Here is an 18245-nt window from a genome sequence, read left to right on the forward strand (position 1 = left end):
GTTGTGAAAGACCATGGGACTGGAGTGGTCACAGTCTAAAGGATTACACTAATTCTTATCTCTGCCCAGCCTCAAAGCACCTTCTGCACAAACTTTTCTATCCAGACAGCTCATAAATACCAACTATTCATCTACCTCAAATCATGTTCTTGGATATTGCCATATTCTGCCAGTTTTATTATAACAAAGGGCAAAAATAAGACACCACTAGAAACATCAAAAGGCCTTGAAAGTGCTGAAGGAGACAAACAAACATTTTACTCTCAGACATGTTATGGTTACATGAATATGTCCCAAGTGCCATAGTTCAAATAAAAATATATTCATACAAATTTAAAAAAAATACAATTTATATACACTGTGGAATTAGCTTACATCATTTCATAACAAAAAACAGTGCAAAAGAACAAATGGAAAGGTAAGTTGCTACCATTGGAATGGCTCACAGTTAAATTAACAATTCAAAACTGCATAATTAACACTGCACAGGGGAGAATGCCCCATACTACCCCCTAACTTTTGCCATCACTACTAATCCAGTTCTTTATTACTATTCCATTAGTGTTACTCCGAGTAAAAGGTTACAGGCACCTACGTTAGAAGTAAGTTTGTTGGTAAATCACTAAGCAACCAGAGCCAGAGTAGAAGCAGTTAGCGTGTTGTAAGAAAGGACTTAAGTGACCCAAACGTGAGAACAAGATCAATTCAACACAAGCCCCTTTGCATCAGTCCTTAGCAGAAGGGAAATGCTGCATCTCCAAATGGCAGATGAACTTGTAATTCCCTTTCTGCAGGCTACACAACAGCGATTGCACACCGAGATTTCCCTTTAAAGCAGCTGACAGGGTCACCCACCATCCTCACTTAAAACTTCTTTACTGAAGGAGTGAAAGGGGTGTGTTTTCCAGCTGAAACATTTAAGACAGACGCACAGGCGGAGCAGACAGCGCTGACAGCAGGCTGAAGGCAAGGGGCTTCATGGGGAAGCAGCTGGTGCTCAGACAAACCTTAAGATTTTTCAGCCTGTCTTCTCTGGATTGCCTAACTCCAGGCCCCAGTAGCGATGACAAGACATCCTGCAGCAAAATATACTGCTGCAGTTTGTGTACAGAAATAAAACAGGACAGGACCAGCTCAAGACAATCTAAGGAGCCCTATTCACGTGCAGGAAGAGAAGGAACCTTCCACACACAATCACTCAACATAAGCAAGAGTGAAAAGATTTGTCATGGAGAGACACAGGGCATCCTTGACAGGTGCTCTGACAGTACGGGATTGTTAATATCACATTAGAGTGATCTGAAATCCCATCAGCACAGGATTCCTGTGATTTGTAACTGCCCATGAGCACAAATCCTGATTTCCTTCTGCCACAGCTCTCATCTACCTAGCTCCTTATGGCAGACAAAAGGTTAACTGGAGCACTCAGAAGCTGTGCAGAAGCTTTTCTGGGATACATTCCCCATGTTACTTGGCCCAGTCTCTCGGCTGAGAGAATGCTCTGTGCTTTATCAAGCCAATCAGCTCTGCAGCCCCTGGAGGCACAATGTTGGCTTCCCACTGAGGGTTATCTGTATGCAAAACCCAGGAGGGCAGGTGCCTGCTGGAACAATACAGGTGCTGGCCAGGATGGTACCTGCTAAAGCAGTGAACTGGCTGCAACTGGCTTCTAAGTGCTGATTTTGCCCTTACAGATATTCAGTTGTTACAGCTGTAAACATTATCCCAAGCATTTTTCAGAGCACAGACAACCTCACTTACCACCCTGCAGCAGATCCTGCCCGTTCGTCACCAGCACCACATATCTCTCCTGTAGGGCAGCCTGAAGTTACACCAGCTCCTCTCATGACACAGATAATTCAACCAAACTCAGAGACAGGGCACGAGCTCTGTTTGCCTCCAGAAAGCAACACTTCACCTTGCTCTGAGGATGTGGGGCTCCCTGGGCTCTAGCCCTAGCTGGAAAGGTGTCCCAGGCTCTCACTGTTGGATCAGTACACAAAGTGCCTACAAATGCCAAGAAATGAAAGAGTGGCAGGGTAGTGACAAACTGGAGTGCCACAAAGTGCCTTAGAAGAGTCTCTTACAGGGAGATAATAGCAACAGCTAACAGGGAAAGAGATCTCCCTTCTCTGAGATGCTCTGCACATGTATTAAATATTTATAATCCCAAACAGTAACTGGAATTGAACTGTTTTGAACTCCTGATTTGCTGAGCTGCTCTCAAAAGTCAGCTGCTGTCAAAAACAGCACAGCAGAGACACTTGCCCATAAAGGAAGGGGAGAACTCCAAACTTCAGTATCTGCGCTCAGCCTCGACAGCGACCCTCTTCTCACACAAATAAGGCAACAGTTGCAGGAACACAGGAGGAAAAGGGAGACATACAGGAGGACAAGGAAAAGATGCTGCAGTTCTCTGCACAGGACACAGTGGAGCTAGACCATCCTCTACCCCAAGCCTTAAAAAAAAAACCCAAAACAAACCCAAACAAAACGGCAGAACAGACAGTGTCAGGATATCTGATGAAAGGAGATAACTGGGGCAGAGGAAAATAAAAATCCTGGATCAAGAGTGGTCAGGTGCCTGAGACCAATCAACAGCTCTGGGCTCAGGCAGCTCCTCTAATTCTCTGGCTAGCAAGATGTTTTCCAGCTCCCCAGGCTTGATATGCATGTGAGAAGCCAAACGGCAAGTCTTGGGCCTTGTGGGGTCCAAGCAGAATGCGAGCGCGTGTGCAGGCTTGGAAGAGGGAGGGAGCCACACCGACAGTGGGGCACAGTGGGCAGGGGCATCAAATGGTCTGATAGTGTTGTCTCAGTCTTGCCTGCAGAAATTCGTGGGTCAGGTTGTGCCGAGTGATTATCCCAACAATCTTGAAGAAGAAAAGAGGAAAAAAAGACACAAGTCAGTATCACAGATGTGCCACTAAGAGATGTGCATGGTAGAGCCATTGTTCTTTACAACTCCCAAAAGAGAGGGACCTTGCAAGCAGTTCTTGACCAATGCAGAGTTAGAGTGGGTTCAAGTTCAAATCTTGCCAAAACAACACCCCTTCCTCTCCCAGCACTTATCTACAGGAAAGGCACTGCTTTAACTACACACAAACAGCTTAACTGCTGCTGTCATGTCTGGACACAGCAGTAGTTACTCCTGCCTAGGAAGGGAAATCTTGTCCATGTTAGACAGCATACAGATGCAACTAAATCCTTTGGAAAGTGAAAACCATAATCAGAAATAACAAAGCTGTCTCATTAGAGACATTTCTGGCGTGCCACATGACATGACTGTAGATAGCTTGTATCAGATACATTCTGGGAACCTCTAAAACCAAACAGAGAAATGATAAAGGTTAGCTAAGTGGTGACTGCGCATTGCCCATTACTAACTGGCAGGTCACAAAAGGGACCCACACCCCGTCTGCTGGGGAAACAGTCAAACCACATGTTTCAGCTGATGAAACGCCTCAGTGATTTTACACATTGAAAGAGTTTCGAAGTAGGCTGCTCTCTAGTACTGCAAGAGCATCTTGTACTAAACATGGAATGAGTCAACATCTCATGTTTTCAACCAACAGGCTCTGCCAAGTAGCTATTAGAACCCCCAAGAGGCAGAAAAAGCACCGCTGCCCCACAGGGACACACCAGTTCAGGCTTAAAAGAGCAACACTTTCTCATTTTGTTTATAGGAAGTTACTGACACCTACTGACTATTCCTGAACATTGTAGATGCAGAGAGACAAGTACAGTGAATCAAGCGCAAACCATTTAAAGCAGAAAGCGAGTTCCCTTCCAGCAGAAAAACCTCCTGCCCCAACACACAGGAAATTCTGCTCTTAGCCTTAAATAAAGCTACTGAAGAGGAAGCAAAATTAGCAGCCCCTCATGAGTTCAAGGCTGCAAACCAGAGACTGGAAAGATTGCATGTCCTGCCCTCTGCAGGGAAAACAGGCTTGGACCCAAAAGACGGTGTCAGAGTCACAGTAATCAACAATGCTTCAGGGCCTTAGGAAAATCACATTCTGATTTCTTTAAAGCATTTCTCTTTGATATTAGAAGAGATCTTAATTCTCCCAAAGATGGAAAGCATTGCAACAAACACAGTGGCTTCCTTGCTCAGCCAAGACAAAATGGAATGTGGACTCACCTCTCCAACTGCATTCACAACTGGTAAATGTCGGAGTCCCATTGTCCTAAACAGGTTGAAGACTTGTGACACATGAGTGTTTGGAGAGACAGCAAATGGTGATGGGTTCATGTATGGAGTGACATCCTAAGAGAGAAAAACATTTATTTACAAGTCGCATTTTCACTGTCTCTAGGAATCACTAACAAGCAATTCCCCACAACTCCTCCAAGGCACTGATCTCTGAACAGGGTATTAGACTGTGGGCATCTTTAATTTCTCTACAAACAAAGAATTATTTCAGGAACCTGAATTTGTCACAGTTTGTTTGAACATTGTAACCTGAGATCTTAAGAGCCCAACGCTGCAGAAAGCCTTTCAGCAGAACAAATGCAGGTCCGTGAAAATAAGAATGTATATTAAAAAAGCACTTTGGCCTACACAGCAACCTTCCTGTCACAAAGACAATGACAGGCTTGCCACTGACTGATCTGCCAGCACAGAGTTCCAAACAGATATCAGCAGGTTGCCTGTCCAATCTCTCTCAGGCAGGAGTCTAACCTAGAAGGAAGTTAAACTAAACAGGCAACACCTTAGTCTGAAAGTAAAGCACCTGTGTGCAATGTTACCTCATAGCAGGATTGATTTCCACATGCAGACAGGGCTGACTGAACGCATGAGAAATACAGAATATTGGTCACTGCACCCAAGGACTTACATATGCTCTCAGCTTTTGTTAAAGGCTCGGGACAGTCTTAAACATATATCAGGAAACACCGTCACTCTGCAGTGCATCTCTTACCACTATCATGCGAGGGTTCAGCAATGTGAGGTCCAGGTCATGGATATCTGGATAGCGGGGGTAATCCTCTGACATCTCTGCATGAGACAGACGAGGCTGACTCACACTCTGCAATTAAAACAAATCCCACTGAACCGATGTCTCACTGTCGCAGACAGTACATGGGCTGCAAGCAGCACAGCAAACGGTGCAGCACAACCACTCACCCAGATCTCTTTCTCCCATGCCCTCACACACAGCTGCTGCAGAGGTGCTCCTAGCAGCTCACCTCAGAACACAGCAGTGTGAGCCCAAACCCATACAGGTATTTAGCTGAGAGAGCATCGGTTCTGCTCTCCAACCTCTGACAGACCTACACTCAACACTGGAGGGCAGCAACAAATCAGCCTCGTGGAAGACAGGCCTCAAAAACAAACGTTCATACTCAACTCAGCCATACAGCTGATACTCTCCTGGAAAGACCTTGGCATACAGCAGTAAAAACACAGTATACACTGCTGGTTGCTCTGTTTGTATTTAATATCTGCCCTCCATTCACCAGTTCTGACAGGACTGCACCTTTATGCAACAAATGGGTCTCTTGGTTTATTTTTTAAACAGTAACTGCTCTCTTTTCCTGGGGGTGCTTAAACAAAAATTAAGTTCTCTTTATTCCAGACCTGCAAGGGAGAACTTACATTATCCATCTGCAGCTTTTAAAACACAGATCCATTCTTTAAAGTCTAAAAATAGGCAAATTCTTTTTGGCAGTCCATAAACATTGTTCCTAGCCTTCTCAGCCAAGAAGGTAGGGTGTCTCTGCTACAATTTACGATTATGTAGACTCACCGACTGGCTCTCAGAGTAACAAACACCCCTGACGAGGAGGGTGACCAGCTGTGAGCGCAAGATCAAGCCATGGAAGGTCAAAGGTCTGAAGCGTTCCTCCATGGTCCACTCTTCACTGGGAGACTGGTCAGGGTACAGGTTGGGGTAGGGAGTGTATCTGTAACAGATTTAACATGTTATAAGTTGCATGAACTTAAGGAGAGACATATACCCCCTGCCACCAAAACAACAGCTATTTCAGCTCTTTGCAACCTTCTGAACATTTCAGGGGCTCTTGCTACAGACAAGCAAGTCTTTTCTCCACCAAACAAAATAACAGAGAGGGGTCAAGAGCCATTACCATGAGCAGAGTATGACAACAGCAGCAGAATGGAGACAGTCTCCTAACCCTCAACTTCAAATCACTTACTACTGAAGCAATTTTCAGTGCCAAATTACTCAGATTCTAACAAAAGCTGAAGCACCTGGCAAAACATCAGGGTCAGGACTCCACTCATAAGCATCACAAGCACTAGGGTAGAAACTGATTCACCAGACTGGGCTTCTGCTGGAAACAACTGTAATCCAAGCCTGGTGACTCAGCCCAGTTACCAGAAAGGTGGTATCAATATTATGGCACCAGGACATTAGCGCCTCTGAGAAGTGAGCTTTGCAGAGACCTCAGGTGTCTGCAGACAAGAGGATATCGATTTCTACAGACAAGATATTTCCCCAGGTATTCTATCCTTTCACAGAAATTAACAGGTTGGATATCATCAAGCCTTAAGCCTAGGAACTCAAATCACAGGTGTGAGTCCCAGCACTGGCTGATGAGACCTGACAAGTCACCTCTAAATCCCAGATACTAGCACTGTTTCCTCTGACATAGGAATGACGGATTGATGAAGCATCACATCTCAACATATGGAAACACTCTGTTTCCATATGTTTGTGCCTACCAGGATCTCACCTTCTCTCTAGCATCTGTTGCAGCAGATCCTCCTTCTCTGGTGGCTCTTCCGTTGCTATGTGCTCATCACACATGTTACGCAATTCACTTGACGGGTAGGATTTCATGGACTGACTGCGCTTGCGCTGCTCTCCAGCTCGGGTGAGGATGCTTGATTTCTGGAAACAAGAAACAATTTTCAGATACTAAGCAGGTCAACAGTTATCCAAGAGCAACTATGAACTATTTGATCACAGCTTTATGTCACCAGATAAGGTTTTCCTTAGTCAGTGCTGCTGCAGTACTTGTAGGACTGTAACCCCTTGGACAGAGAACCAACCTGGAGTTTAGCAACTCAGGCACCCTTTTTCACTAGAATACAAGTGTGCCACAAGCACATTTCTTATTCGCTCTGACCTTAAAGTTTCCCAAGAGACTGCCTCACTACCCCTCCTGCAAAGGGGAGAAGCATTTAGGCACCTATTACTAATCTCAATGGTCAGTTCAGAATTTCAGTGCCATATGCAAATTTTTTCCATGTCTATCCTAAAACAGGTTACTTAGTATTCTCAACTTCTGGATATAGGAACGTAGCCCAGTCTGCTGCCTTTGCCATGACCCAGAGAACGGAATGAAATTGAGTCCTTGAAAACTGTGTGTTGTAGTGGGTGATTATCTCCGACCTGAATTCTGCTCTGACAAAAGAAAGGGCCTTCCACCTGCAAAACAAAGCTCTTTACCCTTCAACTTATCAAACAAGCAACTTTTTACCTTGAATTTGATGTTGTTACTTATCAGCTGATTTCCCTTCATGAACTCCCTCTCATTGCCCCGGTTTTCAGTCACTACAGGGAAGGCATGATGGACAGTCGTGCGCAGGATGCTAACGAGGGACTGGATCCTGGTGTGTGGGTAGACATACGTCAGGTTGGGTTCCATGATGTCACTGGCTCGTAGTCTGAGGAAACAGAAATCCAAGACTGCTGCATGCATCATGTCAGCGGCAGAAGGCTGGTGATGGACAAAGAAACAAACCCATCCCTAAATGAGATCCTAAAGAAGTCTGCTGCAAATTAGTTCTGCCAGCTCCTTGTATCTGTGTGCTTGATTTTTTTTTAACATAACATTGCATCAATGATGCACTATAGGCTCTCAGAGCAGCCAGATTTGTGTGAGATTAAGCATCATCCCCCTACATTACAGCATTAATTTCTGAGCAAAAGCCCTGCCACAAACCATAACCCACAGCCCTGCCAAGTGGAGCAGCCTTACTTATCCATTTCCACCTCTGTTTCCCACTCCAGAAGAGGCACTCCTCGCAAGTTCACGTGGATGTCATAGATGCCTTTGTTGAAAAAGTCTCCTGTCCATTTGGCTACCTGCAGAGCAAATGGAATGTATACTGAGTTGTTGCTTCAAGTACAAGACTCCTTGGCTTATTGGAGCCCTGGAGTGAAGAGATTCAGGGCCAGCACATCTTCAAGCAGTCTGCAAGAAGCCAGAACACTGCACTCACCATGAGGGTGATCATTATTGGGAGGCCGTAGGTGATCTCGTTGGTCGATTCAATTAGGATGACAGTCAGGCTAATCGTCATGCGGACCACTCCTCCCAGGAATGCCGCTGCCCCAATCAGTGCAAAGGTTCCTGAATAGATGTGATCCAGGCCGATGTAGCTAGGGTGAAACACAGGGCCCAGAGGTTAGAATAACCCTAGAGCTCACCGAGTGTCTGCAGCACATCTCTCACACACACACACACACACTCTCAATGCACCTTTTGAGGAGGTTGGCGACCAGACGTCCGAAGGCAGCCCCACAAAGTAGTGATGGCACAAAAAGACCACTGGGCACAGAGATCCCGTATGTCCAGCAGGAGAGTAAGAAATAGAGAAGGAAGAACAAGGACAGTGTGACTGGGCTGAAAGTACCTGCAACACAAGAAGAATCATGACTAAAGGGACACAGGTCTGTCGGACGAAGACAGTAGTCTTGCACCATCCACCCCTCAGCTCACAGCAAGCTCATCTCACAACAGCTACTTAGTCTCCCAGTCCAAACACACAAGAAGAAAATGAGCAAGTGAAAAAGAGAAGAAAAGCGGGCCTTTTTTCTCCATGGAGGAGGCTTTCACCTATTGTACTAGCAATCCCCCAGAGCCATGAAGGCCTGAAGATGCTCTTGGCCTTGTGGCTCTTATGACAAGGCTGTTTCAAGCAAGATGAAGCTTTTGAGCCTAAGCACGAGATGGGACACTGTCACCTAGTTACTCACCGTCCTGGTGGAAGAGCTGCAAGATGGCTGACTCCTGAGGGTTGAAGAAGAGTGTGGCCATGTCATTGTAAGTTTCATTTGGGCAAAAAAAAGTTTTGATGCTTGAATTCACATCCTCTGACATGCTCTAATGCAAGACACAAAAGACACTAAGAGTTAAAATCCACTCTCTCCCACATTAGCTTTTGTGCAGAGTGGGAACAACTCTTGTGTACAGGGCTGCCAGACCACACTTTGGGAAATTCAGACCAAACATCAGTAGCAGAGATAAGGCCTGGAACATCAATGGGCTCTCTGATTCACAGCCTGAGCTGCTTCACCAAGGTACAACAGTACAAATGGCAACTTTCATTATCGCTCTAAGCTCCTGCAACTGTCTGTAGGCTTTCACTGAAGTTCTGCTATGTACTGCATGCTGTCAAAAGCTCGTTATGTGCCTGCGCTTCTCTGGAGGGCAAACAATATGACAGGGACATATAATCTTCACAGAAGATCCCTCACCTGCTGGTTCAGAGTGTCATTGCCACTATGACTGGTGGGAGACATCTGCCGGCATTCCCCCAGAACCATGGAGGCTACAAAGACCACAAGCGTGGTAGTCAACGACACCAGCAGGCTCTCCAAGACTCTGCAAGTACACAACAGAAACCATACGCTGAAGCCACACTCAGCCCTGTAACCCAGTCCCAGCGCTGCACGTGACTTTGACGAAGCTGCAAGAACAAGCAGTCAACACAGCTTAACATCAGAAGCAGGAGACTCTGCAAGTCAAGCTGAATTATGACTTGGTTGCCAGGGATTGCATTTAACTCCCTTAATTGCCTCTTCCAACACGGAGCTATTTCTGCCCAGAGAACACATAGCAGTCATGTACAAAAAGCCACAGGGAAGGGTCCAGTGATGAGGATGTTCACATGGAAACCATGTTCTGTAGATCCTTACAGGGCAGAAGTCTAGACAGGACTAGACAGGTTGATACATAGTGTCTTATATCTCTCCTTTTCTAACTGCTAAAGTGCAGTTTGATTTTTTTTTCCAAACCTTGGCTTCTTATTTAGGAATTGTCTAGAGCAAACAAACAGCTATTTTCAGTATTACATGGCAATTCCCTCTCTAAATAGCACAGATGTTAGCTCAATCTTGGATTTAATTTACCAATTAAAAAAAAATGTGGCATCAGCTATTCCTTCCACATCTGTTTGGACATGGCATAAAAAAATACTGCATGGAGACAAAGCTCTGGCTTGATCGGCTATAACCTTTATTATAAAAAGCCTCCTTCATAGCCCTTGTAAGGGGTTGCAGCTTTCTCGGTATGACCAGAGTAATTACAAAAATGCAGAGGAACTGTAACATCTGGTTTCTGGTGTTCACTTTCAAGTTCTATGGAGGCTTCAATTCAACTTCAAAAAGAAGAGGTCTGGGATTTTCTCCAATCGCACTCTCTGGGTCTCCTAGCTTGATGTTTTTGCTTTGTGACAGTGAACACAGATCACAGATCCCTGCACAAACTCAAGGAAGCACAAATACCTGACCAGCTTTGGCTTGGGATGCACATTTCGCATGCGATACTTCGCAAGTCTCTTGTTCAGGCAGTTGAAGGTGGCTCCAAGAAGGCCTCCTACAATCCCCATAAGAACGAAGAAGCCCAAGTCCACAGCCGTCCAGAGGTGGCATTTCTTATCAGACTCTGAGCACTATGTGCAGAAAAGCATAAAAATAAGCATTACAGTTGCTGCTGCAATTTTCTACTAATGCTTCTGTCTCCACAGCAGGAGACTTTCAGCAGCTGAGGCCAAAGGGGAACAATTCTGTCTTAGGCTATCAACATATTTCAGCTAAATATCAACTGCCTTTCACTGAAATACAAGCATATATTGCAAAAAAAAAAAAAAAAAAAAGCCACCAGAAAGAAACATTGAACTGACAAGAGACTGGAGGGAGAGTGGAAATAACAACACTAAATCTTACCTTGAACTCCCCGAAGTTCAGCAGCCCAGGGAGCTGGAAAGACCCCCAACTTCCAAACTGAATTCCAGAGCGGAAAAAATTCAGGGTGAAGGTGGCAGCCATGGAACAGAAAAGCTGAGAAAGTGAAAAAAAAAAAAAAAAGGAAGAACTGAGCACTCCAAAATTAAGACTGGCACAGTCAGCTCTTTGAGACTTATGCCTGGGGAAGAAAAACTCAGAGCCTTCTCAAGCTTCAGGAAAATAGCCCTGCTGAGGTTTAACATTCATTCCCTGCTACAAAAGACAGCAGGGCTAGAATGGACCACTATAATAATCTGATTTGGTTTCCCACACAGGAAATTAGGAATTTCACCTAGTAATTCTTACAGAAGCAGCTTTTTTGTTTGGTAACAAGATGCTACTTTGCAGCTGCAAATCAGTTACAAGACACTAAAACAGTTTCTTTAGAGTTGGAATAGAGGTTTTTGTTGGCTCTAAGAGAGTTGCTATCTTGGTAAATCCCCTGGCTCCTTTTATCACCACTGAGAAAGATCAGACTAACTAAATCCCATCAACAGGACATTTGGCATAAGAAATGCAAAAAAAAAGTCATGAAATCCAATACATTTTAAAAATACTGTCAACTTCACGGAAGTAAGCACTAGAGGGAGAGAAGCCGGCAACCTGAAGGCACATGGCACATTGCTGCAATACAGCTCCACAAAGCAGAGAAAAGCAGAAAAAAATCCAGCACCTGCCTTCTCTGCCTGCTCTCAAATGACTGGACTGCAAAGAGCCCAGGCGCAAAAGCCCTTTCGCCCAGTCACACTAAATCTGCTGCCTGCAGAGCTGCTCCACGGTTCCAGATGGTATCAGACTCATCCCTGCTCTTCATCTGTAGTAATTCTGGAGCACTTAGAGCAGGGAAACTCTCTCCTGCCAGGAGAGCTCAGGAAGAGACATGGGATAATCTGAATGCCCTCACAGACAAGCCCTCCCAAAGATCCAGCTCAAAGAAGAGACACACACAAAGAGCTGGAGTCACTACTCACCACTTTCCAAGTAAGTCCCTGGTTCCAGAAGGAGGAACCTTCTTCCAGGCTGAAAAGAGTGCCCCCAATTGGGGCTCCAAAGGCAGCCGCAACCCCTGCAGCAGCTCCAGCGGATACAAAATCCCTTTTATCCCTGAAATGAAGAGGAAAACAATCTCAGTTTAGCAAAGTAGAGCTCTGGAGGTGCTTGGGTTCTGCAAAATAAGAGACCATTCCCATTACAGATATATCCCAGAGATAACAGGAGTGACAGCTGGGAGAAGTGCTGGCCATGGCAGGCAATGCCATTTATTGAATAAGTCGTTGCAGCATCATGCTCTTTCTCTAGAGCACCAACACAGAGCAAAACTCTGACACTATGCAACTGCCCTGTATACGAAGAACCATCCCAAACCACAGGGCTCCAGTATCACTTGAAAGAATTACAAAGAGGGAAGGGCAAGATTTTGTTCACATTCAGGTGGACCTGCCTTCTCTGTACTATATCTTGGTCATAAGGGGTGAGTAACTGAGCTTGTTCCTAACAACGAGGCCATTTAACAGTTCAGATTAAAGGTTTTAAATGGGTTGAGATTTGTGGAGTAGTACAAGAGAACATCAGTGAACATGGAGACCAGAGCAGAGCAGCACAGAAGAGTCAAGTCCCAGTGTTGTTTAGCTGTAGAATGAAACTGCAGGACACCAGAGAGAAAATGAAAAACCAACGGACTGATTCATCCCAGCCCACCACCCTTCTCCCAAGGAAGTCTGCTCACTCATCCTCCTCTGTACCTCTACATCCTGGGTACAGTACCTGTCACTGCGGAAATAGGGAAAGTTGAACTGGATCTTCCTCAAAGAGATACTCTGAAACTACAAACAAAACAAAGATTTAGAAAGACAGGAGATGGAAACTTACTCCTCACAGCACTCTTACAAAGCAGTGGCATGACCAGGCCAGTGACCCAGGCCAGCACTAACCTGTGGCAAACCCGCACCCACGACAGCACCACTGTGAATCATTGGACCCTCCTTCCCGACAAAAAGACCTGGAAAAACAGGACTGATGAGGCAACACAGTCTCACCCTGCCTCTCCCTTGCTGATAATGCCAGGAGAGATCACCTCACCGCTCCCACACCATGGCACAGCACCCTGGGCCAAGCCTGCAGCTCCTCCCTCTCCCCTCGAGATGAAGGAAGGTGCTGACCTCTGGTCCCGCAACGCCCCAAATCTTTGTGAAGACTTGCACAGACTTGGCACTCCAACTGGGTGGAACTATTCCAAGACAGCTGTTACAAGGACTCTGAACTCTCCAGGTTACTCTGTCCTGCTACCTAGAACATAACCTCCTCCAGGCTGCTCTAGACAAGGTGTTCTGGAGAATTCTCAGGTCTTCTTGGACTGAGCCACAAAGAGCCACTTCTGATTAGCCCACCAAGAAAAGTACTTGTTCACCCAACAGCCCTGATCCTTCTATTTTCTACTCTATATATGCATTAAGGGCTCATCACTCTGCTCCAGCCCATCCAAATCATTTTACTGGACAGGCACAAGAAGCCTTTTGTGCCCTACATACAGTACAGACAGCATTTTTCACGCTTCAGCAATTCCTTACCCCAACAAGATCAAGACACCACAGCCTTTCTTACCTCCTGCCACACTGAAGAGCACTCCCACGGCTTTGCACACTACCGTCCGGAGACGCACCACCCCTGGAACCTTTACCCCGTTGAGGTAGCACTTAATTTCAGGAATTCCCGATCCAGCTGCTACAGGCTGCAGAAAAGAAACACTGATGCTGTGCAGCATTGTTGTCATAGCTAACCAACAATATCCCATCAGAGAGCACAGCAAAGGACCAAGAGACCCTGCTTAACTAAATTAATTATCACTGTGAAGCTGGTTTGATGTCTTGGGGCAGAAAGCGATTCCGGCAAGAAGGAAACTTCTTACCCAGGACCCATATGAGTGTAAAGGGAAAGGAGCAGCAGTAGATCTAGAGTCTTACTTGGATCAGGACCAGAAGACTGGCAAGAAAAACAAAGGTCAAGTTGAACCCCAGCAGCTCCAGCAAGGACAAGGCAAGGCAGCCTTTCTCTGTGCATTCTTCCACCGCTACAGGGACCGTCAAGGAAAGGAACAATGTTTGCCACATTTACACACAACCATTCCGTACTGCCTGGGGGTCCCACTGGCATCAGGAGCCAAGCCTGTAATTCCTAGTCCAGCCAGGGCAACAGTCAGGCTTCCTTTTCAGAGCTCAAGACAGAGCTACAAGGAAGGGAAAACATTCTTTCAGGGACTAGTCTTTGCCTACATACATGATACTGGAATCACTTCTTGGTTTCAAAGGCTGAATTACATAGGCAAGTTGAAAACTTGATTAATCATCAGTAACGTGACAGATGGCAGAGCGTCAGCTGCTCTGAGCAAAATATGGCAACAGAAAGGAAAAGGTCACTTGAGTCTAACAGGAACCCATACATGAGGGAAAAGATACAGCTTTGTACGACCTGGAACTTGAGCTGGGTAAAGAGCCGTACGAAGAAATCCACAAAGAGGCCCACCTATCAAAAAGACAACAGATCTGCTGTCAGAAATTACTACAAACAAGTAACAAAGACCAGTCTCTACTAAGTCCTACCAGAAGTACACACTCCTGGGAGGACAGAGGAAGAAGGCAAAAGAGGCATTGTTCAGAGTAAAGTAACTTCAGAAGCTCAGATCTGCTGCCTCCCTTGTTCTCCCTGGGACAGACCCAACTTAGAATTCCTCCCAAAGAGATGCATTTCAGAGCACTAATCTGGTAGCATTTTTAACACCCACAGCACACTTCAGGGGACAGAAGGATGCTGGTGTTTAATTGAGGCATGCAGTCAGCAAAGCTGATTTTCAAACACTCTAGAAACACATGCAGCGAAACTAATACTTCCAAACACTAAAAAAATAAAGTTCAACTGTAAATTAACATCAATTTTTATTAAGTGCTCACTTTGGACAAGTTTTTCTGTATGCAGTATTAAAGGACTTGCCAAAATACTTTGCAAGGAAAGCACAGCAAGATCTGAAAGAAAAAAGCCTTCCTGGAAAATAATCTAGCAATACCGTGCTGTAATTCCCAAAAGACAACTCCAGCTACTAAGCTCTCCGCTTCATGAAAGAGAATGTTTCCTCCTCTTTATTCCTCAGCCATTGACTTCTAAACCATTCCTGCTTAGTCTCCTGAATTTTCATCATTCCCCAAACAGCATGACCCTTACCAGTCCTGTGCAGACTCCAATAGCAAAAACCATCACCCACTTCACTGCTTCATATCTCTGCGCCTTCTGTTGGGGAAGAGGGTAAAAAAAAGCCAAATCAAAGCAACATAGAAATAGAGAACAGAAAAATGTGGTTTTGGGCTCCACAGCTCAGTTACAGCTAGAGTAATAAATCAACAGAAGATGGTGACAACCGCAATCTGAAAATAGGGAACTGAAAATGCTGAACATCTCTCTCACTCTAAACCTGAGGATCAGAACAGATGCTGGGAGCTATAATCTCCACACATATTTTTATTCTTTTCATAGAGACACCAAGAAAGCATAAGAATTTATTTCATAAAGAAGAAAAAAACCACAAAACTCCCTGCAATGGAGAGTATTTAGAATCATAGAATGGTTTGGGTTGGAAAGGACCTTCAAATCCCATCTAGTCCAACCCCTCTGCCACGGGCAGGAGCATCTTCACCCAGATCATGTTGCTCAAAGCCCCATCCAACCTGACCTTGAACACTTCTGATGATGGGACATCTACAACTTCCCCGGGCCAATTTCTCTGGGAAATTTCCACAGTTTTAGCTCTCAAGCTAATGAAAAAGAAAGAACAAGGTCCTACCTTGTTGTCCATGCTCTCCAAAACTTCCAAGTAGGGGTCATTGATACAGCGATCATAATCCAAGCTCTGAAAGAATGCCAAAAGGTCAATTTAAGAGAATCAGCTCCAACAGATTGAGCAAAAAACTATGGTTAGCAGACCTTGTTAAAGATTACAGAGGTCATTACTATCCCCACAGTAGGATTTGCAAACAGTAGGAGAAAAAAAACTCCTGGAAACAACTTCATTTAAATATTTCCAGCAGAGCCAGACCCTGAGAATCAGGAAGTGAAGGAACAGACCAATTTCATTGCCCAAGCTGAGAGACATAGGGAACCAAACAAGAACATGACTGATTAATACAACTTTAAATTAAAGAAGTCTTGTCATATAGATTTAGACTTTGCTTCTTTAAGTGCCTCCGATTTGACAGTGCAGGGGATAACATCAGATCTTTAACCTCTCACTACAACAGAACACTAGGTAAGAATTCCTCTCCAGATGAACAGCATCAATTCTTAAGCTTATCACAGCAAGGAGTTCAAAGCAATACAGAGCTGCTTAGTTGTACTCACAAAGTACCACTTGCTTCTATCTACAACTTCACCTTCTCAAGCCAAGCAGTAACAGGCAGAGCTGGTGACACCCCTGCTGCCAGCACCTGCTCTAAATAGCTCAGGGCCACCAAACAGACACGCAAAAAGCAAAAGTCTCCTGTAAGAAGCAGGATCTGAAAGATGGGAAGATCTGCTGAGAGCCAGTACGAGAAGAGATACCAGTAAGGCAACAGCAACCAAGTTGTTACAGATATTTTCTATAATCATGAGGAAAAAAGACCACTAGAGCCTGTAAATCTCACATTTTAAAAAGTGGAACAATGTAGCAAACTCTGAAAATAAATTTTCTCAACAAGAGCCTGACTTGAGGAGTGGATGTTCAAGCTCTACTCACAGGGCTTTAACCCTGAAATGTATAAAGATGAGGAGCAGTTCTTTGCAAGTGCAGCAACTCTTGGTATTTCTGTTGGTACCAATGCAATCTAACTAGTGATGCATTTTAAGTACCTGCCCCATTACAAAATCAAAACAGATCGAAACCTGTCTGCACTTCTTTTCGCATTGATTTCACAAGCTATCAGTTAATTTCCCACCTCATAGTCTTTGCGTGGAAGAATCTCATCCTCCTCTTCATGAGTTTCTCCTAGAATTGTCTGCAAAACAAACATGGGAAAGGAAAATCATCAGGGGAACGAATCCATTGACAGGTGCTCATGAATATTGGTAGTAGAGCCAAAATTAGGGTAGGCCTATGCCACTATTGCTTATAAAGTCAGAGTACGGATTACCAGACCACCACAAACTTCGGGGTAACTCTATAGGGCCTTACCTTAAAGCTTGACACTCAGCAAGAATGCGCTACATTCTATATGGGAGCTCCCCACAGCATAGTACTAAACCCACATTCCAGCCACCATCACAACAGGTTACCGGGAAGCACAAGGCAGGAAGCTTGCACAGACACCATTCTTCTACCCTGGGCTGCTGGAAAGTGTCCCTGCCAGAGCCGCTCCCCTCTAACGGCTGCAATGGCTGCTGTGCCTGGGAGGAGCAGCAGCACTTGCTGAGACATCGGCCACAGCGGCTGGGATACCAGGCCCAGCCAAAGCAAACACTGTCCGGGGCACTGGCAACAGCAGTTGAGCTACTGCGTCCAACGCAAGAAAAAAGAGCAGGAATGGCTGAGGCCCTGGGCCGAGCGTTGGCTGAGGCACCGGGCCCCAGAGCGCCGGCTGAGGCCCTGGGCCGAGCGTTGGCTGTGGTACCGGGCCCCAAAGCGCCGGCTGAGGCACCGGGCCCCAAAGCGCTGGCTGAGGCCCTGGGCCGAGCGTTGGCTGAGGTACCGGGCCCCAAAGCGCCGGCTGAGGCACCGGGCCCCAAAGCGCCGGCTGAGGCCCTGGGCCGAGTGTTGGCTGAGGCACCGGGCCCCAAAGCACCGGCTGAGGCACCGGGCCCCAAAGCGCCGGCTGAGGCACCGGGCCCTGAGGTGCTGGGCCGAGCAGCGGCTGAAGCACCGGGCCCTGAGGTACCGGCTGAGGCACCGGGCCCGCTGAGGTGCTGGGCCGAGCGCGGCCTGAGGCACCGGCACCTGCAGCTGAGGCCCAGCGCCTTAGCAACGCTCCACGCCCCTCACAGCCGCCCGCCCTCAGGCGCCCTCCAGAGCCGGCCGGGCCGCGGCCCGGTGTCGGGCGTCGCCAGGAGTGGGGAGACCGGGAGCGGCCGTACCAGCTCCTCGGGGGTGCGGCTCTCCCGCTCGCCGCAGCAGCGCGGGCAGCAGCAGCAGCACAGCCCGGTCCCGCATCCCGCCATCTTCCGCCGCCGCCCCTCCCCGGCCCCACCCGCCGCGGCAGCCGCCGCCTGGCCCCGCCCCCGCCGGCACGTCCTGGGAGCTGAGGT

At 46.4% G+C, this 18245-nt stretch overlaps 1 protein-coding gene across 2 annotated transcripts; it reads right to left on the reverse strand.

The window, feature by feature from the left end:
- CLCN6 (chloride voltage-gated channel 6) lies at window positions 1–18161 on the reverse strand. 2 transcript variants are annotated; one of them, XM_065649894.1, is made up of 23 exons: window positions 18075–18161; window positions 16943–17002; window positions 15814–15879; window positions 15198–15263; window positions 14438–14504; window positions 13946–14052; window positions 13587–13713; window positions 12917–12984; window positions 12750–12808; window positions 11957–12089; window positions 10926–11039; window positions 10485–10651; window positions 9456–9582; window positions 8955–9081; window positions 8458–8611; window positions 8198–8357; window positions 7954–8060; window positions 7453–7639; window positions 6703–6860; window positions 5754–5910; window positions 4926–5033; window positions 4145–4270; window positions 1–2873 (listed from the first exon to the last, which is right to left on the reverse strand). In XM_065649894.1, exons 1-23 carry the CDS (start codon window positions 18156–18158, stop codon window positions 2793–2795), a joined length of 2610 nt encoding a protein of 869 aa, XP_065505966.1. In that variant the 5' UTR covers window positions 18159–18161; the 3' UTR covers window positions 1–2792. The 2 variants fall into 2 exon arrangements, with proteins under 2 accessions (XP_065505966.1, XP_065505969.1); XM_065649897.1 differs by lacking the exons at window positions 1–2873; window positions 4145–4270 and having other exon boundaries at window positions 4944–5033; window positions 5758–5910.
- Between the last annotated feature and the right edge of the window lie 84 nt (window positions 18162–18245).

The sequence above is a fragment of the Caloenas nicobarica genome, chromosome 22 (assembly GCF_036013445.1).
Source record: "Caloenas nicobarica isolate bCalNic1 chromosome 22, bCalNic1.hap1, whole genome shotgun sequence".
In the NCBI taxonomy this organism is placed as follows: Eukaryota; Metazoa; Chordata; class Aves; order Columbiformes; family Columbidae; genus Caloenas; species Caloenas nicobarica.

What these genes read in the sequence shown, in the direction of transcription:
- CLCN6 (XM_065649894.1), bottom strand. Translation starts at nt 18,158, where the DNA reads ATGGCGGGATGCGGGACCGGGCTGTGCTGCTGCTGCTGCCCGCGCTGC. An exon ending in TTCCACGCAAAGACTATGAG is followed by an intron (nt 15,880 to 16,942) that starts GTGGGAAATTAA and finishes GCATTCTTTCAG; the next exon opens with AGCTTGGATTATGATCGCTG. An exon ending in CCCAAGCCAAAGCTGGTCAG is followed by an intron (nt 9,583 to 10,484) that starts GTATTTGTGCTT and finishes GTGTACTTGCAG; the next exon opens with AGTCTTGGAGAGCCTGCTGG.